The sequence below is a fragment of the Phocoena sinus genome, chromosome 9, assembly GCF_008692025.1.
Source record: "Phocoena sinus isolate mPhoSin1 chromosome 9, mPhoSin1.pri, whole genome shotgun sequence".
NCBI lineage: Eukaryota > Metazoa > Chordata > Mammalia > Artiodactyla > Phocoenidae > Phocoena > Phocoena sinus.
In genome coordinates, this window is record NC_045771.1 from 33026646 (window position 1) to 33047529 (window position 20884).

A 20884-nucleotide genomic window follows, 5' to 3' on the forward strand; every position below is an offset into this window, starting at 1 on the left:
GGCCCAGAGCAGGGTGAGGAGCTCATCCACGCATGGGAACACCTCTGCTTGGGGTGTCAGAGCCCAAGCAGAGTCAGGAGGGCATAAGAAAAGGGAGTGGCCCCAAATGTGATGTCAGAGCTGAATGGTGAGAGGAAGCCATCCCCCTGCGGGGAGTGGGGAGGAACGTAGAGGTATCGGGTGTTAGAATCCAAACAGGATGAGCAGGGCCTTTGAGGTCTGCTCAGCATGTGGTTTCATAACCCAAGCATGTCAGAGTCAGAGTAAGGTGAGAAGGCATGTTAAGAGATACTGGTACATACAGATATATCGAGCAAACAGAAAGTATATTAAGGATAGTGGGATCCAGGTTTCTCACCGTCAGTGAAGAAACAGATATGGAAAGAAAACTGGAATGAACCCTGAAGGGATTAGAATGGAATCTGAGGTATCAATGTGAATTCATGATTTCAAGAGAGCTAGATAGGGAATAAATAGATATAAAGAAATATACATGTAAATGTGCCTATCTCTATCTGTATCTATCTATCTATCTATCTATACATATATTCCCTTGCTCTGTCATCTGAGAGGGCTGGGAGAAGCAAAACGCCAATAAGCAATAAGCACACCTTGTGCCCAGATCTTGGCTTCTAAATATTTGTCTCCACTAAAAGGAAAAAGGGAGTCTTAGAGAAACTGCTGATTCTAAGGCTGGAGCAGGTAAAGCACAAGCTGAGACTGGAACATCTTAGAAAGTAATCAAGTTCTCAAAGAATGACAGGGACATGTCAAAAGGATACAGAAATCCGCCTGAAGGGCCAAATCTGGGACAGTTTGAGTAACGAAATAATAATAGTGATAGTAACAAATTATAGCTCACTGAATAAAACAGGAAACCAGGAGTCCACACTGATACAAAGAAATAAATGAATACATTGAAAGTCTGATCAAGAATTTATGTAATTTCAAAGCTCTTCTCCACAAAATACATACTAACTACAAAAGGAGTAAAAATAACTTTACAGCAGCAAATCCTTGCAGACGCAAGGATTCAAAGGATCAAAATGAGCATCGTCACTAACGGGACGAATAAAAACCATGAGCTACCTGATAGGATGCAATGAGCAAAACACAGCATTGCTACTGTGATGTTCTGGCCAAGGTACATACATAACCTGCACTTAATCAGGAAGAACCATTGGGCAAACTCAAATTGAAGGGCGTTCTACCAAATAACCGGCATGTATTCATCAAAAATATCCAGGTCACGAAAGTCAAGGAAAAACTGAGGAACTGTTCCAGACTAAAGAGGTCTAAAGAGACACAGCAACTAAATGTAATGCATGAGTGCAAATGATCCTTTTGCTATGAAGCACATTATTGGAACCACTGGTGAGACTTGAGTAGTGCCTGAGAACTAGATGGCAGTACTGTAGGAATTTCTGATTAAACTGATTAATTAGTAGAATCAATTTATTTTGATGATTTTACTGTGGTTATGTAGGAGAACACCCTTGTTTGTAGGAAATACTAAGGAAAGTGTAGGAAATCACATCAGCAATGTCCTCTCTAGTGGTTCTGGAAGAAAAAAAAACCTGTACTGACTTTCCACTTCTCTGTAAATTTAAGATTATTTTAAAATAAAAATTTTAGTCCACAAAAAGTGAATCAGAAGTGCTAGAGGGGCCTCCATATTGACTGTCAGTTGTTCCTTGGGACCAGCATCAAATAAAAGGGCTCGGCTTCCAGAGGAACATACACTGTTGGGGAGAAGACTGAGGGCCCCCAGAGTTCAGGGGCTGACAGGCCTGGATGTACCATGAGTAGGAGTAAGACTCTGGAAGGAAAGGTCAAGGTCCTCAGGAAACACAGGACAAGGAGGTCAAGGAGCCAATGGGATATATAGGTTATGTGGGGCACTTAGAATTGGGGGTTTGGGGAACCATTTGGAATCAGTAAACTATAGGTGTCATCCAGTCTCCATGATAAAAAAAAAAAGTGAGGAATTTTTAAAGTGATTAAGATGACAATACATGAAGTAAAGTATATTTTGAGTGGAGCGCATAATATGAAGGTTAGTACTGAGTATCAAGCTAGAAAGGTTCACCAGGGCTAATGGAAGAAGGCCTAGAATATTAGATTTAGATGTCTCCATTTTATTTACTAGGCAACAGGAAGACATTAAAGGATCTGAAAGCGAAATCCCAGTATGGAGGATAGATTAGGAGAGATTAGAGGCAGGAAGATCATTTGGGAGATTATTGTAATAAGATTATAAAGGCTGAAATAAAGATAGAAGTAGGAATTGAAGGGTGGTTCATGAGGCACTAAAATTTGACAGGATTTGTCAACTAAATACATGTAAAGGAAATAACAGATGAAGATTATTACGAGCCTTGCAAGTGGTGCGATCCTTCAGAGAAATTGAGCTCTGCTGGGAGGAAGAGAAGGAAGAGAGCTAGTGATGTGTATCTCAATGAAAATATCCAATAGGCCACTGAAAATGCAAACCTGGAAGCTGAGATGGGGGCAGAAAAGAAATAGAGACTTGAGTTTCATCTACATGAGATTACTGAAGGGTACAGCATGAGAAAAGAAGATTATTGAAAAACAGAACCTTTAGAAATGCCTCTTGTTAGGAAAAAGAAACTCTTTTAAAAAAATGGTTCAAGGAGGCAGAGAAAAGTGCCTTATGCTAGGCCAGGCATTTTCCATTTGCCCCTCTAGCTTACTTCCCACCTTCCTCACTCTACCCTCTGGCTCTGGTTGGTTCATCCAACGGGAGACCCCAACAAGGGATTCAGAGCGTGGGCAGGGAATAGGGGAAGGACATTCTTCCCCGGCTCCCAATGTACAGCTTCACCTCAGAGTCACAAGTTGGCCCTGGCTCTCTATGGAAGGCCACAGCCTTCTGCAGGGCTATCTCTCCAGGTTCCAGTACCTGCTACTTCCCCTTGTCCCTTCAGGCCTGCAGATGGTAATGGCTCCCTGCTGCTGCTAGCTCCAAAGTAGTATACTACCCTTTATTATCAATAAAATATCCCTTTTTATTTTCCTGCCCACATCTTTGTTTATTAAATTTTTCTCAATTAACAATCTGAGTGTATGATATGTTTCCTGCTGGGATCTTCATTAACATAGTGCCCTTATCTCTGCCAGCAATGGTTATATTCATGATATACATCAAAGCATTTAATTTCCCCCACTCAAAATCCTTACAAAATGTTCTAGTCTAGGATCTAGTCTAGCCTTTTCTGAGAGGTAATTGGTCCATTCTATTTTTGGTCTCCTCTGTTGCCTTCCGAGATGCTGGATTCTAAGACATCAGGACTGGGATTCATCCTCACTAACCCTGTGATAGCTGGGCCTCCAAGAAAAAGCAGATCTGAAGGCATCAGAAAACCTCACACCTACAGATCAGGAAGCAGCCTTTCCCTTCCCTGGCAAGAGACATGCTGTTCCATGTATACTGACCCAGCCTCCCCGACCTACTGTTTCTCTCTTTGAAGACTGCCAACAGCCAGTAAGTGTACCTGTCTTACCAAAAGATGTGAGGATGGCCAGAAGGGGCGAAGGAATGACTCAACTAAGCTCTTGGCACCAAAAACTAACCTTTCCCTGCTTACCTAACAGAATAAAATGTGTTGATGCTGAAGAATACAGCAAGTCACCGACCACTAGTCTGTCAAAGGGAATCCTGACATCGCCAGCCCATCTACTGAAACCGCAGCCTCAAGATTAAAACCCCATTACCATTCAGGATTTGGTGCCCCAGTCAGCTACACTCCAGATTAAAATCACCGCTCTAGGACCAAGCCAAGCAGGCATGATGGCCCTGATGTAGCTGCAGTGAGGACAACTGTGCAAAGGTATTTAAGGGGTGGGGGATGCGGGGAGGGATTCACCAAAACTAAGCCGTGGGAGTTCTAAAAGTCACACTCAAAAGTGAAAGAATCACACAGAAAAGACCTGAACATGTGAGTATCAAGTCACGTAAGAATGTGCTGTTCTGGGGACCTCCCTGGTGGTCCAGTGGTTAGGACTCCGTGCTTCCACTGCAGGGGGCGCAGGTTCAGTTCCTGGTCGGGGAACCAAGAGCCCGCATGCTGTGCAGTGCAGCAAAAAAAAAAGTGCTATTCCAGCAGGAAAGGGTATACCAATCCCTGATGAAGAGGCAGCTTTTCTCCCACCTGTAAAAGAAACATATTCCACATACTATTGTAGAACAGACCTGCCTTGGCAATACCAAGCCTTAGCAGTCCCACAGAAACCAGAGGAGTGTCTCAATGGCTGTCTCTTTGAAGGCCCTGCCTCCCTTCCATATTTTTTCTAAAGGATGGCTCCTGGCCATGGGGCTGCTGGGACAACAGGAAGAACTGGGTACACCCCTAGAGCCCCAAACCAGCCTCCCCTTCCTTGTGTGACAGCACAAAAGGCATTAATGGTGGCCTATGCATAGATGTCCTCACTCTGTCCACAGCCTGCCAAAGAAAATCCAAATCAATACTCTACCCAGATCTTCACTCTACCAGCCTCAAAATCCAAGAGACTCTCCTAGTCCACTGTCCCCAGGCTTTCTGTGATGCAGAATAAAAAATGGGCAGAGAAGCACTAGACCTAAGAGACAAGAGAGGACCTGAGACAGTAGAAAGAGAGAAAAGGGCTATTGAAGAGTCACTCTCTGTAAGAAAACACTGAGGCTGAAGAGAGTAAGGAGAGTAAAAGTCCTGGCTGACTGGGAACAGGAGAAAGAACGAAGGGCAGGGTGATACATGAGGAACAGCAGACAAAGCAGACACTAGAAATGCACTGGGGTTATGAATTGTATCTCCATTAAGAAATAACAGTATAGAATGAAATTTCTTTCCACTCATTTTTGTTATTGTTGTCAGTAATGGCCTGTGCTTCTCTGAAAACACCACCATTCTAGGACTAACCTGTCTGATCCAGCATAAATGGGATTACATGTATTGCGTTGGCCAAAAGTTTCGTTTGTTTTCTTCCGTAAGATGGCTCTAGAAGCGCTTAGTTGTCTTTAACTTCATTCGAAACAATTTTGTTAGACTGTAAGTGACAGCTGTCACATCAGTGTGCATTTTTAAAAAAGACATCAAAATTGGTGAATTTTTGTGTAGCCATTTTAACATTGAAGATGGAAGAAAAAAAAGCAACATTTTCGGCATATTATGCTTTATTATTTCAAGAAAGGTAAAAACTCAACTGAAACACATAAATAGTTTTGTGCAGTGTTTGGAGAAGGTGCTGTGACTGATCAAACGTGTCAAAAGTGGTTTGTGAAGTTTCGTGTTGGAGATTACCACTGGACAATGCTCCACAGGCGGGTAGACCAGTTGAAGTTGACAGCGATCAAATCGAGACATTAATTGAGAACAATCAACATTATACCATGCGGGAGATAGCTGACATACTCAAAATATCCAGATCAAGTGCTGAAAATCATTTGCACCAGCTTGGTTATGTTAATCGCTTTGATGCTTGGGTTCCACATAAGTTAAGTGAAGAAAACCTCCTTGACCGTATTTCCACATGCAATTCTCTATTGAAACATAATGAAAATGTTCCGTTTTTAAAACAAATTGTGACGGGCGATAAAAAGTGGATACTGTACAATAATGTGGAATGGAAGAGATCGTGGGGCAAGCGAAATGAACCACCATCAACCACACCAAAGGCCAGTCTTCATCCAAAGAAGGTGATGTTGTGTATATGGTGGGATTGGAAAGGAGTCCTCTATTATACAGAGCTCCTTCTGGAAAACAAAACGATTAATTCCAACAAATACTGCTCTCAATTAGACCAACTGAAAGCAGCACTTGACGAAAAGCGTCCAGAATTAGTCAACAGAAAACGTATACTCTTCCATCAGGATAGCGCAAGACCGCGTGTTTCTTTGCTGACCAGGCAAAAACTGTTACAGCTTGGCTGGGAAGTTCTGATTCATCCACTATATTCACCAGACATTGCACCTTCAGATATCCATTTACTTCGGTCTTTACAATATTCTCTTAATGGAGAAAATTTCAATTCCCTGAAAGACTGTAAAAGGCACCTGGACCAGTTCTTTGCTCAAAAAGATAAATAGTTTTGGGAAGATGGAATTACGAAGTTGCCTGAAAAATGGCAGAAGGTAGTGGAACAAAACGGTGAATACACTGTCCAATAAACTTCTTGGTGAAAATGAAAAATGTGTCTTTTTTTTTTTTTTTAATGAAAAGTCAAAGGAACTTTTTGGCCCACCCAATACAAGGCAGAAACTCTGTGGGTGCCTTTCTTCCTCCCCACGCCTCTCTCACCTGGATGGAGTCCACCGGTAAGCGCTGCCTCCAGATGGAGCAGTGCCAGTAAAGAGGAAGCACTCTTCCCAGAGAAACACCCCAGAAATCCGTTTACTGAAACTCACAACAGCAGCATATTCTGTAATAACCAGTCACGTTTTCAAAAGAGTAGTTTGGAATACATAGCGTATACCTGACTTACTAACTGGATTCAATAGAATTAGATTACTAAGTAGAAAGAAAATTGTAAATGCACCATGTCCACAGAATCATAATGTCAGAACTAAAAGGGTCTTTCAAAAACAGAGTATAGGGCTTCCCTGGTGGCGCAGTGGTTAAGAATCCGCCTGCCAGTGCAGGGGACACGGGTTCAAGCCCTGGTCCAGGAAGATCACACATGCCACGGGGCAACTAAGCCCGTGCGCCACAACTACCGAGCCTGCACCCTAGAACCAGCAAGCCACAACTATTGAAGCCTGCACGCCTAGAGCCCATGCTCCACAACAAAAGAAGCCACTGCAATGAGAAGCCCACGCACGGCAATGAAGAGCAGCCCCCACTCAACGCAACCAGAGAAAGCCCGCATGCAGCAACAAAGACCCAACACAGCCAAAAATAAATAAATTTATTTAAAAAAAGAGTAGAGACATTTTTAATATTCTTCAGAATATCTGACATCATGTAAGCAAAAGAATAGAAATTGGTTGCCAGAGTTTGTAACTAATTACAACCATCATAATCTCATATTCCAAATTTTTGTTTTCATCACAAAAAGATTTTATTATTCTTATTAACTGACTTTATAGTGGAAGAAAAACTAATCTTTAAAAACAAGTATATAGTAAATATTTTGAATAGACATATACAATTGGAAATGCAAATTAAAATAACAATATGTCATTTGGCATGCATCAAACTAGCAAAAATGTTGAAGTCTGGTAACATCAAGATCTTGAAGATGCTGAGAAACAGAAGCTTGCATACATGACTGGTAGAGTATATAATGGTACAACCATTGTAATAAACTGAATCATTGGTCATAATTCTTCATACCCTCCCTGTATTGGAATTATGATCCACAACTTTTCCAGATGGCTCTGCAGAATAAGCAGAGTATACTTCCCTACCCCATAGATGTTGGGCTTATGACTTGCTCTCACCAATGGAAAGTAGGCAGAAGTGACAGAGAAGGAGACAGTAGGCCAGTTCTAGATATGACCCACATGAGGTTTTACATATTTCCTACCCCACAGATGTTGGGCTTATGACTTGCTCTCACCAATGGAAAGTAGGCAGAAGTGACAGAGAAGGAGACAGTAGGCCAGTTCTAGATACGACCCACGTGAGGTTTTACATATTTCCTACCCCACAGATGTTGGGCTTATGACTTGCTCTCACCAATGGAAAGTAGGCAAAAGTGACAGAGAAGGAGACAGTAGGCCAGTTCTAGATACGACCCACATGAGGTTTTACATATTTCCACTTGCCTTCTTTTTGCTCTTGCCATGTTGCATGAGAAGATTGGGTAGCTATTTGTCCAACAGAATGAGAGACATGGAGCAGACCTGAATCCGACCTTAACCTAATCTGTAGCCTGAAGCCTGGAGTCCGATGTCTGGAGTCAGGAATCCAGCCAAGCACATCTGAGTTGCAACAGGGAAAAATAAACACTTATTGTTTTTTTGGTTTGTTTTTTTTTTGCTATACGCAGGCCTCTCACTGTTGTGGCCTCTCCCATTGCGGAGCACAGGCTCCGGATGTGCAGGCTCAGCGGCCATGGCTCACAGGCCCAGCCGCTCCGCGGCATGTGGGATCTTCACGGACCGGGGCACGAACCAGCGTCCCCTGCATCAGCAGGCGGATTCTCAACCACTGCGCCACCAGGGAAGCCCTGAACACTTGTTGTTTTAAGCCACTAAGTTTTGAAGTGTTTTTTTGTTTTGTTTTGTTTTATGTAGCATTACTGCAGCAATCTCTGACAAATACAATCATATGTAAATTAATCTGGAAATATCCAATAAAACTGAAGATGCTGATATGGCTAAGGAAGGGACACTTCCAAATATATGACCTACAGCAGTGGTTCTCAGTCCAATCAGATCTAACACCTTTTATAAAAACTAATTTTAAACACCCTCTTTCTATCCTATAACAAACTTAATAATCTACCTACTCTCACACATAAATTTCAAAAATAACCAATATAATATCCTAACCCTAATATAAAGAAGAAGTAAACAGAACACAATTTGTAATCAAGGGCAGGATAAGGGATAAGGCAAGCAAGGCACCCAGGGTATAAAATTTAAGGCAAAGTCATGCAAATGCTGAAGCTGCACCTGCAGGACTGAGAGAGAGTAGCTCCTTAAATTCTGCACCCAGGCACCTCACATGCCTCACTCTGGCCCTGTTTAAAATAATACAATTGTATTCAGAATGCAAATGTTTTCATGACTTTGGTAAAACATTTAATGAAGTAGACAGACACTTGTACCCTTACATAGCATCACCATGAATGCAACAACTACCAATAAAGGCCGATACAAGTATGTCATATTAGCGACTCAGATACTACAAATGGTATTGCTATTGGAGTCCTGAGTTTCCAAAATGGTGAACAATTCTTGGTGAAGTTCTTCCTTGCTATAGCAAGCTCTGAATAAACAGCCTTTACTTATTCCTTTTGGGTGGTCTCTGTTTATTTTTACAAAGGGAAGCAAAACTTCACTCCAGAAGCATGGGCTGTGCAAAGTGACTTCCATTTTAATAGTACAGTATTTGAAGGGGAGAGGGGAGTAACTTTACAGTGTAGAACTTGACAAACACTAAACCACCTCAGTCAGGTGATCAAGGTCAACATCAACAGTGACAAATCAAATTGATGGTATGTACCCATGATATGTAATGAAAATGGCGTTTTACCTCTGTGGTCCTCCCTCCCCAAATCCATAATCCCAGAAAAATCATGAGAAAAACTCCTGACATATCCCAGTTCAGGAAGAGTCTACAAAACACCTAGCCAATACTCCTCAACACTATCAAGGTCATCAAAAACCAGAAAAATATGAAACCCTGTCACAGCCAAAAGAAGTCTAAGGAGACATGACAACACTGTAGTGTGGTATACTGGATGGAATCCTGGAACATAGTAAAAGGACATTTGGTAAAAACTAAGGAAATCTGAATGATGTATAGACTTCAATTAAAAATGATGTGTCACAAATGAATTTATCTATGAAACAGAAACAGACTCACAGCCATAGAGAACAGACTTGTGGTTGCCATGGGGAAGGGGAGGTGCAGGAGGGATGGACTGGGAGTTTGAGAGTAGCAAATGCAAACTATTACATATATATATTCAGATATATATATCTGAATCATTTGCTGTAAACCAGAAATTAACACAACATTGTAAATCAACTATACTTCAATAAAATAATTTTTAAAAAATGATGTGTCAATATTGGTTCCTTAATTGAAACAAATGTACCATAATAATGTAAGATATTAGTAATAGGGGAAACTGGATGTTAGGTATATGGGAACTCTCTGTACTATTTTAGTAATCTTCTGTAAATCTAAAAGGATTCTACAAAATATAGTTTGTATATTTATGTTAAAAATAGAGAAATAGGGCTTCCCTGGTGGCGCAGTGGTTGAGAGTCCGCCTGCCGATGTAGGGGACGCGGGTTCATGCCTCGGTCCGGGAAGATCCCACATGCCGCGGAGCGGCAAGGCCCGTGAGCCATGGCCGCTGAGCCTGCGCGTCCGGAGCCTGTGCTCCGCAATGGGAGAGGCCACAACAGTGAGAGGCCCGCGTACCGGTAAAAAAAAAAAAAAAAAAAAGATTAATCTATACTACTGTTTTTCTTGAATAATATCCTGCATGACTGCTCCTGTCTACAATTAATTTTCTGCCCTTTTGGAAAAGCATTGTTTTAGGATAATTAATTCACTTGAAAACTGACAAGTAACAATATAATTTGGGGTTTTTAAAAATCTTGTCAAAAGTTCATTATATTTTCAGTAAATCATAGAACTATTTTAACATTCTCCTATCCAACTCAAGGGCAGAACATCAAAAATCAATTATCAAACTAACCACTGTGTGCTATTCCTAATACGTTTGTTTCCTCCTTTGTCTTTCCTAAATTCAGTTTTCATTATAAGATTTAAATTTAAAAACTCCCAAAAAAACAGAAGATGGTTTCACAGGTGAATTCTACCAAACATTTAGAGAAGAGTTAACACCTATCCTCCTCAAACTATTCCAAAAACCTGCAGAGCAAGAAACACTTCCAAACTCATTCTTTGAGGCCAACATCACCCTGACACCAAACCATACAAAGGAGATTGGTTCAAGATGGCGGAGTAGAAGGACATGCTCTCACTCCCTCTTGCGAGAACACTGGAATCACAACTAACTGCTGAACAATCATTGACAGGAAGACGCTGGAACTCACCAAAAAAGATACCCAACATCCAAAGCAAAGGAGAAGCCAAAATGAGATGGCAGGAGGGGCACAATCACAGTAAAATCAAATCCCATAACTGCTGGGTGGGTGACTCACAAACTGGAGAACACTTATACCACAGAAGTCCACACACTGGACTGAAGGTTCTGAGCCCCACGTCAGGCTTACGAATCTTGGGGTCTGTCAACAGGAGGAGGGATTCCTAGAGAATCAGACTTTGAAGGCTAGCGGGATTTGATTGCAGGACTTAGAACTGGGGGAAAAAGAGACTCCACTCTTGGAGGGCACACACAAAGTAGTGTGCACATCGGGACCCTGGGGAAGGAGCAGTGACCCCACAGAGTCTGAACCAGACCTACCTACCAGTGTCGGAGGGTCTCCTGCAGAGGTGGAGGGTGGCTCGGTCTCACCGTGAGGACAAGGACACTGGCAGCAGAAGTTCCGGGAAGTACTCCTTGGCGTGAGCCCTCCCAAAGCCGGCCATTAGCCCCACCAAAGAGCCTGGGTAGGCTCCAGTGTTGGGTCGCCTCAGGCCAAACAACCAGTAGGCAGGGGACCCAGCCCCACCCATTAGCAGACAAGCGGATTAGTTTTACTGAGCTCTGCTCACCAGAGCAACAGCCAGCTCTACCCACCACCAGTCCCTCCCATCAGGAAACTTACACAAGCCTCTTAGATAGCCTCATCCACTAGAGGACAGACAACAGAAGCAAGAATTACAATCCTGCAGCCTGTGGGAAAAAAACCACATTCACAGAAAGACAAACAAGATGAAAAGGCAGAGGGCTATGTACCAGATGAAGGAACAAGATAACACTCCAGAAAAACAACTAAATGAAGTGGAGATGGGCAACCTTCCAGAAAAAGAATTCAGAATGATAGTGAAGATGATCCAAGACCTCAGAAAAAGAATGGAGACAAAGATCAAGAAGATGCAAGAAATGTTTAACAAAGATCTAGAAGAATTAAAGAATAAAAAAACAGAGATGGAAAATACAATAACTGAAATGAAAAATATACTAGAAGGAATCAATAGCAAAATAAATGAGGCAGAAGAACAGATAAGTGACCTGGAAGACAGAATGGTGGAATTCACTGCTGCCAGAACAGAATAAAGAAAAAAGAATGAAAATAAATGAAGACAGCCTAAGAGACCTCTGGGAAAACATTAAATGCAACAATATTCGCATTATAGGGGTCCCAGAAGGAGAAGAGAGAGAGAAAGGACCCGAGAAAATATTTGAAGAGATTATAGTCAAAAACTTCCCTAAAACGGGAAAGGAAATAGCCACACACGTCCAGGAAGTGCAGAGAGTCCCATACAGGATAAACCTAAGTAGAAACATGCCGAGACACATAATAATCAAACTGGCAAAAATTAAAGACAAAGAAAAATTATTGAAAGCAGCAAGGGAAGAACAACAAATAACATACAAGGGAACTCCCATAAGGTTAACAGCTGATTTCTCAGCAGAAACTTTACAAGCCAGAAGGGAGTGGCATGATATACTTAAAGTGATGAAAGGAAAGAACCTACAACCAAGATTACTCTACCCAGCAAGGATCTCATTCAGATTCGATGGAGAAATCAAAAGCTTTACAGACAAGCAAAAGCTAAGAGAAATCAGCACTACCAAACCAGCTCTACAACAAATGCTGAAGGAACTTCTCTAAGTGGGAAACACAAGAGAAGAAGAGGACCTACAAAAACAAACCCAAAACAATTAAGAAAATGGTCATAGGAACATACATATCGATAATTAAACGTGAATGGATTAAATGCTCCAAGCAAAAGACACAGGCATGCTGAATGCAAACAAAAACAAGATCCATATATATGCTGCCTACAAGAGACCCACTTCAGACCTAGGGACACATACAGACTGAAAGTGAGGGGATGGAAAAAGATATTCCATGCAAATGGAAATCAAAAGAAAGCTGGAGGAGCAATACCCATATCAGATAAAATAGACATTAAAATAAAGAACGTTACAAAAGACAAGGAAGGACACTACATAATGATCAAGGGATCGATCCAAGAAGAAGATATAACAATTATAAATATATATGCACCCAACATAGGAACACCTCAATACATAAGGCAACTGCTAACAGCTATAAAAGTGGAAATCAACAGTAACACAATAATAGTGCAGGACTTTAACACCTCACTGACACCAATGGACAGATCATCCAAACAGAAAATTAATAAGGAAACACAAGCGTTAAATGACACAATAGACAAGATATATTTAATTGATATTTATAGGACATTCCATCCAAAAACAACAGAACACACTTTCTTCTCAAGTGCACATGGAACATTCTCCAGGATAGATCACATCTTGGGTCACAAATCAAGCCTCAGTAAATTTAAGAAAATTGAAATCATATCAAGCATCTTTTCTGACCACAAAGCTATGAGATTAGAAATCAATTACAGGGGAAAAAAAAGTAAAAAACACAAACACAGGGAGGCTAAACAACACTTTACTAAAAAACCAAGAGATCACTGAAGAAATCAAAGAGGAAATCAAAAAATACCTACTGACAAATGACAATGAAAACATGACGGTCCAAAAGCTATGGGATGTGGCAAAAGCAGTTCTAAGAGGGAAGTTTATAACTATAGAAGCCTACCTCAAGAAACAAGAAAAATCTCAAATAAACAATCTAAACTTACACCTAAAGGAACTAGAGAAAGAAGAACAAACAAAACCCAAAGTTAGCAGAAGGAAAGAAATCATAAAGATCAGAGCAGAAATAAATGAAATAGAAACAAAGAAAACAATAGCAAAGATCAATAAAACTAAAAGCTGGTTCTTTGAGAAGATAAACAAAATTGATAAACCATTAGCCAGACTCATCAAGAAAAAGAGGGAGAGGACTCAAATCAATAAAATTAGAAATGAAAAAGGAGAAGTTACAACAGACACTGCAGAAATACAAAGCATCCTGAGAGACTACTACAGGCAACGCTATGCCAATAAAATGGACAACCTGGAAGAAATGGACAAATTCTTAGAAAGGTATAACTTCCAAGACTGAACCAGGAAGAAATAGAAAATATGAACAGACCAATCACAAGTAATGAAATTGAAACTGTGATTAAAAATCTTCCAACAAAGAAAAGTCCAGGATCACCTGGCTTCACAGGTGAATTCTATGAAACATTTAGAAAAGAGCTAACACCCATCCTTCTCAAACTCTTCCAAAAAATTGCAGAGGAATGAACACTCCCAAACTCATTCTATGAGGCCACCACCACCCTGATACCAAAACCAGACAAAGATACTACAAAAAAAGAAAATTACAGAGCAATATCACTGATGAATATAGATGCAAAAATCCTCAACAAAATACTAGAAAACAGAATCCACCAACACATTAAAAGGATCATACACCATGATCAAGTGGGATTTATCCCAGGGATGCAAGGATTCTTCAATATATGCAAATCAATCAATGTGATAAACCATATTAACAAATTGAAGAATAAAACCATATGGTCATCTTAATAGATGCAGAAAAAGGTTTTGACAAAATTCGACATACATTTATGATAAATCTCTCCAAAAAGTGGGCAAAGAGGGAACCTACTTCAACATAATAAAGGCCATATACGACAAACCCACAGCAAACATCATTCTCAATGGTAAAAAACTAAAAGCATTTCTTCTAAGATCAGGAACAAGACAAGGATGTCCACTCTCACCACTATTATTCAACATAGTTTTGGACATCCTAGCCATGGCAAACAGAGAAGAAAAAGAAATAAAAGGAATCCAAATTGGAAAATAAGAAGTAAAACTGTCACTGTTTGCAGATGACAGGATACTATACATAGAGAATCCTAAAGATGCCACAAGAAAACTGCTAGAGCTAATCAATGAATTTGGTAAAGCAGCAGGATACAAAATTAATGCACAGAAATCTCTTGCATTCCTATACACTAATGATGAAAAATCTGAAAGAGAAATTAAGGAAACACTTCCATTTACCATTGCAACAAAAAGGATAAAATATCTAGGAATAAACCTATCTAGGGAGACAAAAGACCTATATGCAGAAAACTATAAGACACTGATGAAAGAAATTAAAGATGATATGAACAGATGAAGAGATATACCATATTCTTCGATTGGAAGAATCAATATTGTGAAAATCATTATACTACCCAAAGCAATCTACAGATTCAATGCAATCCCTATCAAATTACCAATGGCATTTTTTACAGAACTAGAACAAAAAAATCTTAAAATTTGTATGGAAACACAAAAGACCCCAAATAGCCAAAGCAGTCTTGAGGGAAAAAAACGGAGCTGGAGGAATCAGACTCCCTCACTTCAGACTATACTACAAAGCTACAGTAATCAAGGCAATATGGTACTGGCACAAAAAGAGAAATATAGATCAATGGAACCAGATAGAAAGCCCAGAGATAAACCCACGCACCTATGGTCAACTAATCTATGACAAAGGAGGCAAGGATATATAATGGAGAAAAGACAGTCTCTTCAATAAGTGTTGCTGGGAAAACTGGACAGCTACATGTAAAAGAATGAAATTAGAACACTCCCCAACACCATACACAAAAATAAACTCAAAATGGATTACAGATCTAAATGTAAGACTGGGCTCTATAAAACTCTTAGAGGAACACATAGGAAGAACACTCTTTGACATAAATCACAGCAAGATCTTTTTTGATCCACCTCCTAGAGTAATGGAAATAAAAATAAACAAATGGGACCTAATGAAACTTCAAAGCTTTTGCACAGCAAAGGAAACCATAAAGAAGACAAAAAGACAGCCCTCACACTGGGAGAAAATAGTTGCAAACGAATCAATGGGCAAAGGAGTAACCTCCAAAATACATAAATTTGCAGCTCAATATTAAAAAAACAAACAACCCAATCCAAAAATGGGCAGAAGGGCTTCCCTGGTGGCGCAGTGGTTGAGAGTCCACCTGCTGATGCAGGGAACACGGGTTCGTGCCCTGGTCTGGGAAGATCCCACATGCCGCGGAGCAGCTGGGCCCGTGAGCCATGGCCGCTGAACCTGCGCGTCCCGAGCCTGTGCTCTGCAACTGGAGACGCCCCAACAGTGAGAGGCCCGCGTACCGCAAAAAAAAAAAAAAATGGGCAGAAGACCTAAATAGACATTTCTCCAAAGAAGACATATAGATGGCCAAGAAGCACATGAAAAGCTGCTCAACATCACTAGTTATTAGAGAAATGCAAATCAAAACTACAATGAGGTATCACTTCACACCAGTTAGAATGGGCATCATCAGAAAATCTACAAACAACAAATGCTGGAGACGGAGTGGAGAAAAGGGAACCCCTCTTGCACTGTTGGTGGGAATGTAAATTGATACAACCACTATGGAGAACAGTATGGAGGTTCCTTAAAAAAATGAAAAATAGAACTACCATATGACCCAGCAATCCCACTGCTGGGCATATACCCAAAGAAAAGCATAATTCAAAAAGACACATGCACCCCAATGTTCATTGCAGCACTATTTACAATAGCCAGGACATGGAAGCAACCAAAATGCCCATCGACAGACAAATGGATAAAGAAGACGTGGTACATATATACAATGGAATATTACTCAGCCATAAAAAGGAACAAAATTGGGTCATTTGTAGAGACGTGGATGCATCTAGAGACTGTCATACAGAGTGAAGTAAGTCAGAAAGAGGAAAACAAATACCGTATATTAACACATATATGTGGAACCTAGAAAAATGATACAGGTGAACCGTTTTGCAGGGCAGAAACTGAGACACAGATGTAGGGAACAAACGTATGGACACCAAGGGGGGAAAGCAGCAGGGGGTGGTGGTGGTGGTGTGATGAATTGGGAGATTGGGATTGACATGTATACACTGATGTGTATAAAATTGATGACTAATAAGAACCTGCTGTATAAAAAAATAAATAGAATAAAGTTCAAAAATTAAAAAAAAATAAGAAAACCATACAAAGATATCACAAAAAAAGGAAATTACAGGCCAATATCACTGATGAACATAGACGCAAAAATCCTCAACAAAATACTAGCAAACAGAATCCAACAATACATTAAAAGGATCATACACCATGATCAGGTAGAATTTATCCCAGGAATGCAAGAATTATTCAATATCTGCAAATCAGTCAATAGTGTCAGCTTCCCTAAGGAAGGAGGCCTGGGCCACCAACAGCTTCCTAAAAGCAGCTCTAGATTCAACAGCCTCTCCAGGGACATGTGCTTTCATCATCACAGGAAGAGGCAAACACCATAGCACTTAGGAACAGCAAAATTAGTCCCATTAGAACCCATTTAGATCTCCCTGAAAGGACAAGTTCCACCATAGGAGGGTCCAATGTCCCCTTCTCCCCTTACCTTCTCACAGAAGTGGCAGAGAGAGATGTACTCTCTGTGTGCTTCTCCTTTGCCTTCTTTTATGACTAAAATATAGGTAAAACCACACTGAAAACAGAAGTCCAGCATCACTGGGGTAAATAGTCCCAGGTTCCCTCTACCACGTGTCTGATGAGACTCAGCCCAGACGGCCTGAATCTCATACCTCGTCTTCATATTTCCTCTATCTCTTAGAGGCCCAAATGAGAAATGACCCTAATGCAAATTAACAAAGGTGTTTGTGAGAAATACTAGATTTAAAGTTGCTGGGAGAGGACCTAACAATTTTCTTCCTTAAAAATTACACATATTGGGACTTCCCTGGTGGTGCAGTGGTCAAGACTTCGCACTCCCAATGCAGGGGGCCCGGGTTCGATCCCTGGTCAGGGACTAAATCCCGAATGCTGCAACTAAAAGATTCCCTCATGCCCCAACTAAAGATTCCGCATGCCACAACTAAAGATCCCGCATGTGGCAAAGAAGATCCCAAGACCCGCAACTAAGACCCGGGGAGGCCAAATAAATAAATATATATTTTTTTAAATTACACATATTACCAGTAGGTATTTTGCTTCTTGCCTGTTCTGTATAAAGCATTGGTATGTGGCACGTATGGGCACATGCATACATATACACACGTAGATGATTATTTAACCTACTTTAAGAAAATGTAGTATTACAAATGTGTGTTCTGAAATAAAAATTTTAAATGTTTATTAAATGAGAAACGTTCACAATTTTTAAACCTTACAATGAATTTTTTGGGAGAAAAAAATCAAACCCCCTTACCAATAAATATAAGACTCCATGGCCTCATATATTCAAGCAACTTCTTAAGATAACAAAACTTTGGGGACTTTCCCAGTGGTCCAGTGGTTAAGACCCTGCCTTCCAATGCAGGGCACCCGGTTTCCATCCCTGATTGGGGAACTAAGATCCCACATGGAACTAAGACCCCACATGCCGCGAGGTGAAGGTATCTTAGAGATATATTTGCCAAAGGCAAGGAAACCAAAAGCAAGGAAGAATACTCTGATAAGCAACCACTCTAACAGATGCAAAAGCCAGAAAGCCATCATCACTAGGATGACTGCATCCAAGGGCTGAGCAGCTCCTATAAAAATGGCAAGATGATTCTAGGGTGCAGAGTCTTATCTGCACCCCAGGAGTACCATCCCAAGGGATACTATGAAACAAATGTGAATATGAACATGAGTTCAAGTTAAAGAAATCAAGGTATATGAGGTCTAGTATTTAAAAGCACAAGTAGGGGCTCCCCTGGTGGCGTAGTGGTTAAGAATCCGCCTGCCAATGCAGGGGACATGGGTTCAAGTCCTGCTCCGCGAAGATCCCACATGCCGCAGAGCAACTAAGCCTGTGCACCACAACTACTGAGCCTACAATCTAGAGCCCGCGCGCCACAACTACTGAACCCGCGTGCCACAACTACTGATGCCCGCACACCTAGAGCCCGTGCTCTGCAACAAGAGAAGCCACCGCAATGAGAAGCCCGCACACCACAAAGAGTAGCCCCCGCTCACCGCAACTAGAGAAAGGCCACGTGCAGCAACAAAGACCCAATGCAGCCAAAAATAAATTAATTAAACAAGTACCTAACAAAATGACATTATCTCAAACATTCTAAAAATTGTTTTAGTGCAGTTAACAACACAGAGGAAAATGCATTTCCATACCCCTGACTCCCGGAGTAGGTAAATCACACATTAGGTAGAATACATATGCATTCATTCAAGAATGTAAGGATTTCCCAAATTACTGTGAAATTTTAAAAAAGGAAAGACCTTTCTAACGAGTCGCACAACTATTTCCAGACTTCAAGAACTGTAACCCTTCCTGCAAAATATACTTTGCGTTTTTTATTTGTCTCCGGAGTGTCACTGTTGGTGTGAGTTTTCTCTGTGGTTGTTTTTTAATGATTCAGTTGTCTGGTTGCAAGTTTAAGATCCTGTTTAATTACCTTCTGCACCTACGACCGTGGAGAGGACACACGGCGGGGCTCACTTCTTAGCATGTGGAGCTTTATCTAAGATCCTGAACATGACTAGTTATCAACGCCTTATGCAGACGGGGAGAAGGGAGAGAGAAGGGCTAAGACCATTTAAAACCAACATAAATTCCAGATTTCCTATCTCTCCTTTTGTCCCTTTGACATTCCGTCTGGTAACCTGACACGTCATCCATAGCCCTGATAGTACCTTCGAGAAACCCTCTCCCCATCTAAAAGAGACACCTCTTCGCCCGCAACTCAGGGGGCTCACAGGCGGGCAGTCCCGGCCCCAGGTGCGGGGTCGACTCCTTCTGGGGTCTTCGCCGCTGGGCACCCCTGAGCAGTACCCTCACGGGGGCGCCCAAGACCGGCCGAGTCGCGCCGGGATCTGGAGGCACGCCTCGTCCGGCTACACTTCGGACGCTCTGCACCCGCAGCCGACAGCGTGTTTGTTAGGACACGGTACAAATCTGAGGAGCCCTCGGGGTTCACGCGCAGACAGCCAAGGGGGCGTACGCGGGGACTCCCTCCCTCCCGACCTCCGTCTCCTCTGTCGCCGCCCGACGAGCACGTCGGGCGCAGGAGCGGCAACCGCCGGTCAGGCCCGCCTGCCGGCGCGGCTCCTCCTCCGCGGGGTCGCCGGGCCGCGGAGCCGCGAAGGCCGCTAGGCGCCTTCGCACAACCCCGTCTACCCCGCCAGCCGAGGCGCCGCGTCCTTGGCGGGTAGCCGCGGGCATCCGGTGCGCGGGACCCGGCGCGTCCTCGAGCGCGCGCCCGGCCGCCCCCGCTGGCCGCGGCCCCGGGCGAGTTGCACTAACTTTCCGGGGCGGGGGAGGGGCGAGCGCCGCGGGCCCGGCTGCCCGGGCCTTACCTGTGCTCAAATTGTCGTTGATTTTCAAGGGCACCCGCAGGATGTAGACCAGGAAGAGGACGATGAAGAACCATACGGTCCAGAGATAAGTCCAAGACCAAACTATGCAGGACTTGAGCTGCTCCAGAAAGCCCGTGCCCGCTTCAGCCATTTTTCCGGCGCTGCTCTCTGCTGCCGCGGCTCTCGGTGTCTGCAGGGATGATTCACCGGCCCGGAGGCGCCGCTCGCGCCGCCGCCGCCGCCGCCGCCGTCGCCGCCGCCGCGGCCCCGGCGCCCCCGGAGCTCGCCCGCCGCCCGGGACGCGGGCGCGGCGGGAAATCGCGCGCGGGTCGCGGGCGCGCTTTCCTTTTTTTCCCAGCCTTAATGCTAACTCTCTGAAGGCCCCTACAAGTGGCCTTCGTGGAAGGATCACGTGGCCCTTGCCCCTCACGTTCTGATGCCATTTATATTATGCTAATATTTAGAAAGACAAGCCAAGTGGCGCGCTGAGGGAAACTCTTGACATATGTTGAGGGTTTCCTGTATGTCAGGCACTGTTCCAAGGTCTGTATAATCTCACCTAATTCCTTCAACAATCTCCATTATATAGATAAGGGAAACTGAGGCACAGAGTGACTGAGCACTTTACCTTCAGCTCGAGCCAAAATTCATTTGCAGTATGATGGATGCCAGCGTACGAGGTCTTAAACCCAACGCTCTACTCCTTTCTCTCTGAATTTAGGTTCAGAGGGATGAATAAACGCGGAGCAACTAGAAAAAAATTAGATGTGCTCCTGTCACTGGTTAGTAGGCCTGAAGATAAATCATTCTGTTAAGCAAGATTTGGGTTGCACACTA

At 42.4% G+C, this 20884-nt stretch overlaps 1 protein-coding gene across 9 annotated transcripts in view; it reads right to left on the reverse strand.

Annotated features, from left to right (window-relative positions):
• The window catches only part of ST7 (suppression of tumorigenicity 7), a 261656-nt gene extending 241337 nt beyond the window's left edge, over positions 1 to 20319 (reverse strand). For all 9 annotated transcript variants that reach the window (XR_004351469.1, XR_004351468.1, XR_004351467.1 and 6 more), the window contains exon 1: positions 20048 to 20319. Coding sequence is in view for 6 of the 9 variants with exons in the window: in XM_032643436.1 (XP_032499327.1) it covers positions 20048 to 20198 (151 nt within the window). In the remaining 3 variants the exon portion in view is untranslated. The remainder of the gene's footprint in view (positions 1 to 20047) is intronic.
• Between the last annotated feature and the right edge of the window lie 565 nt (positions 20320 to 20884).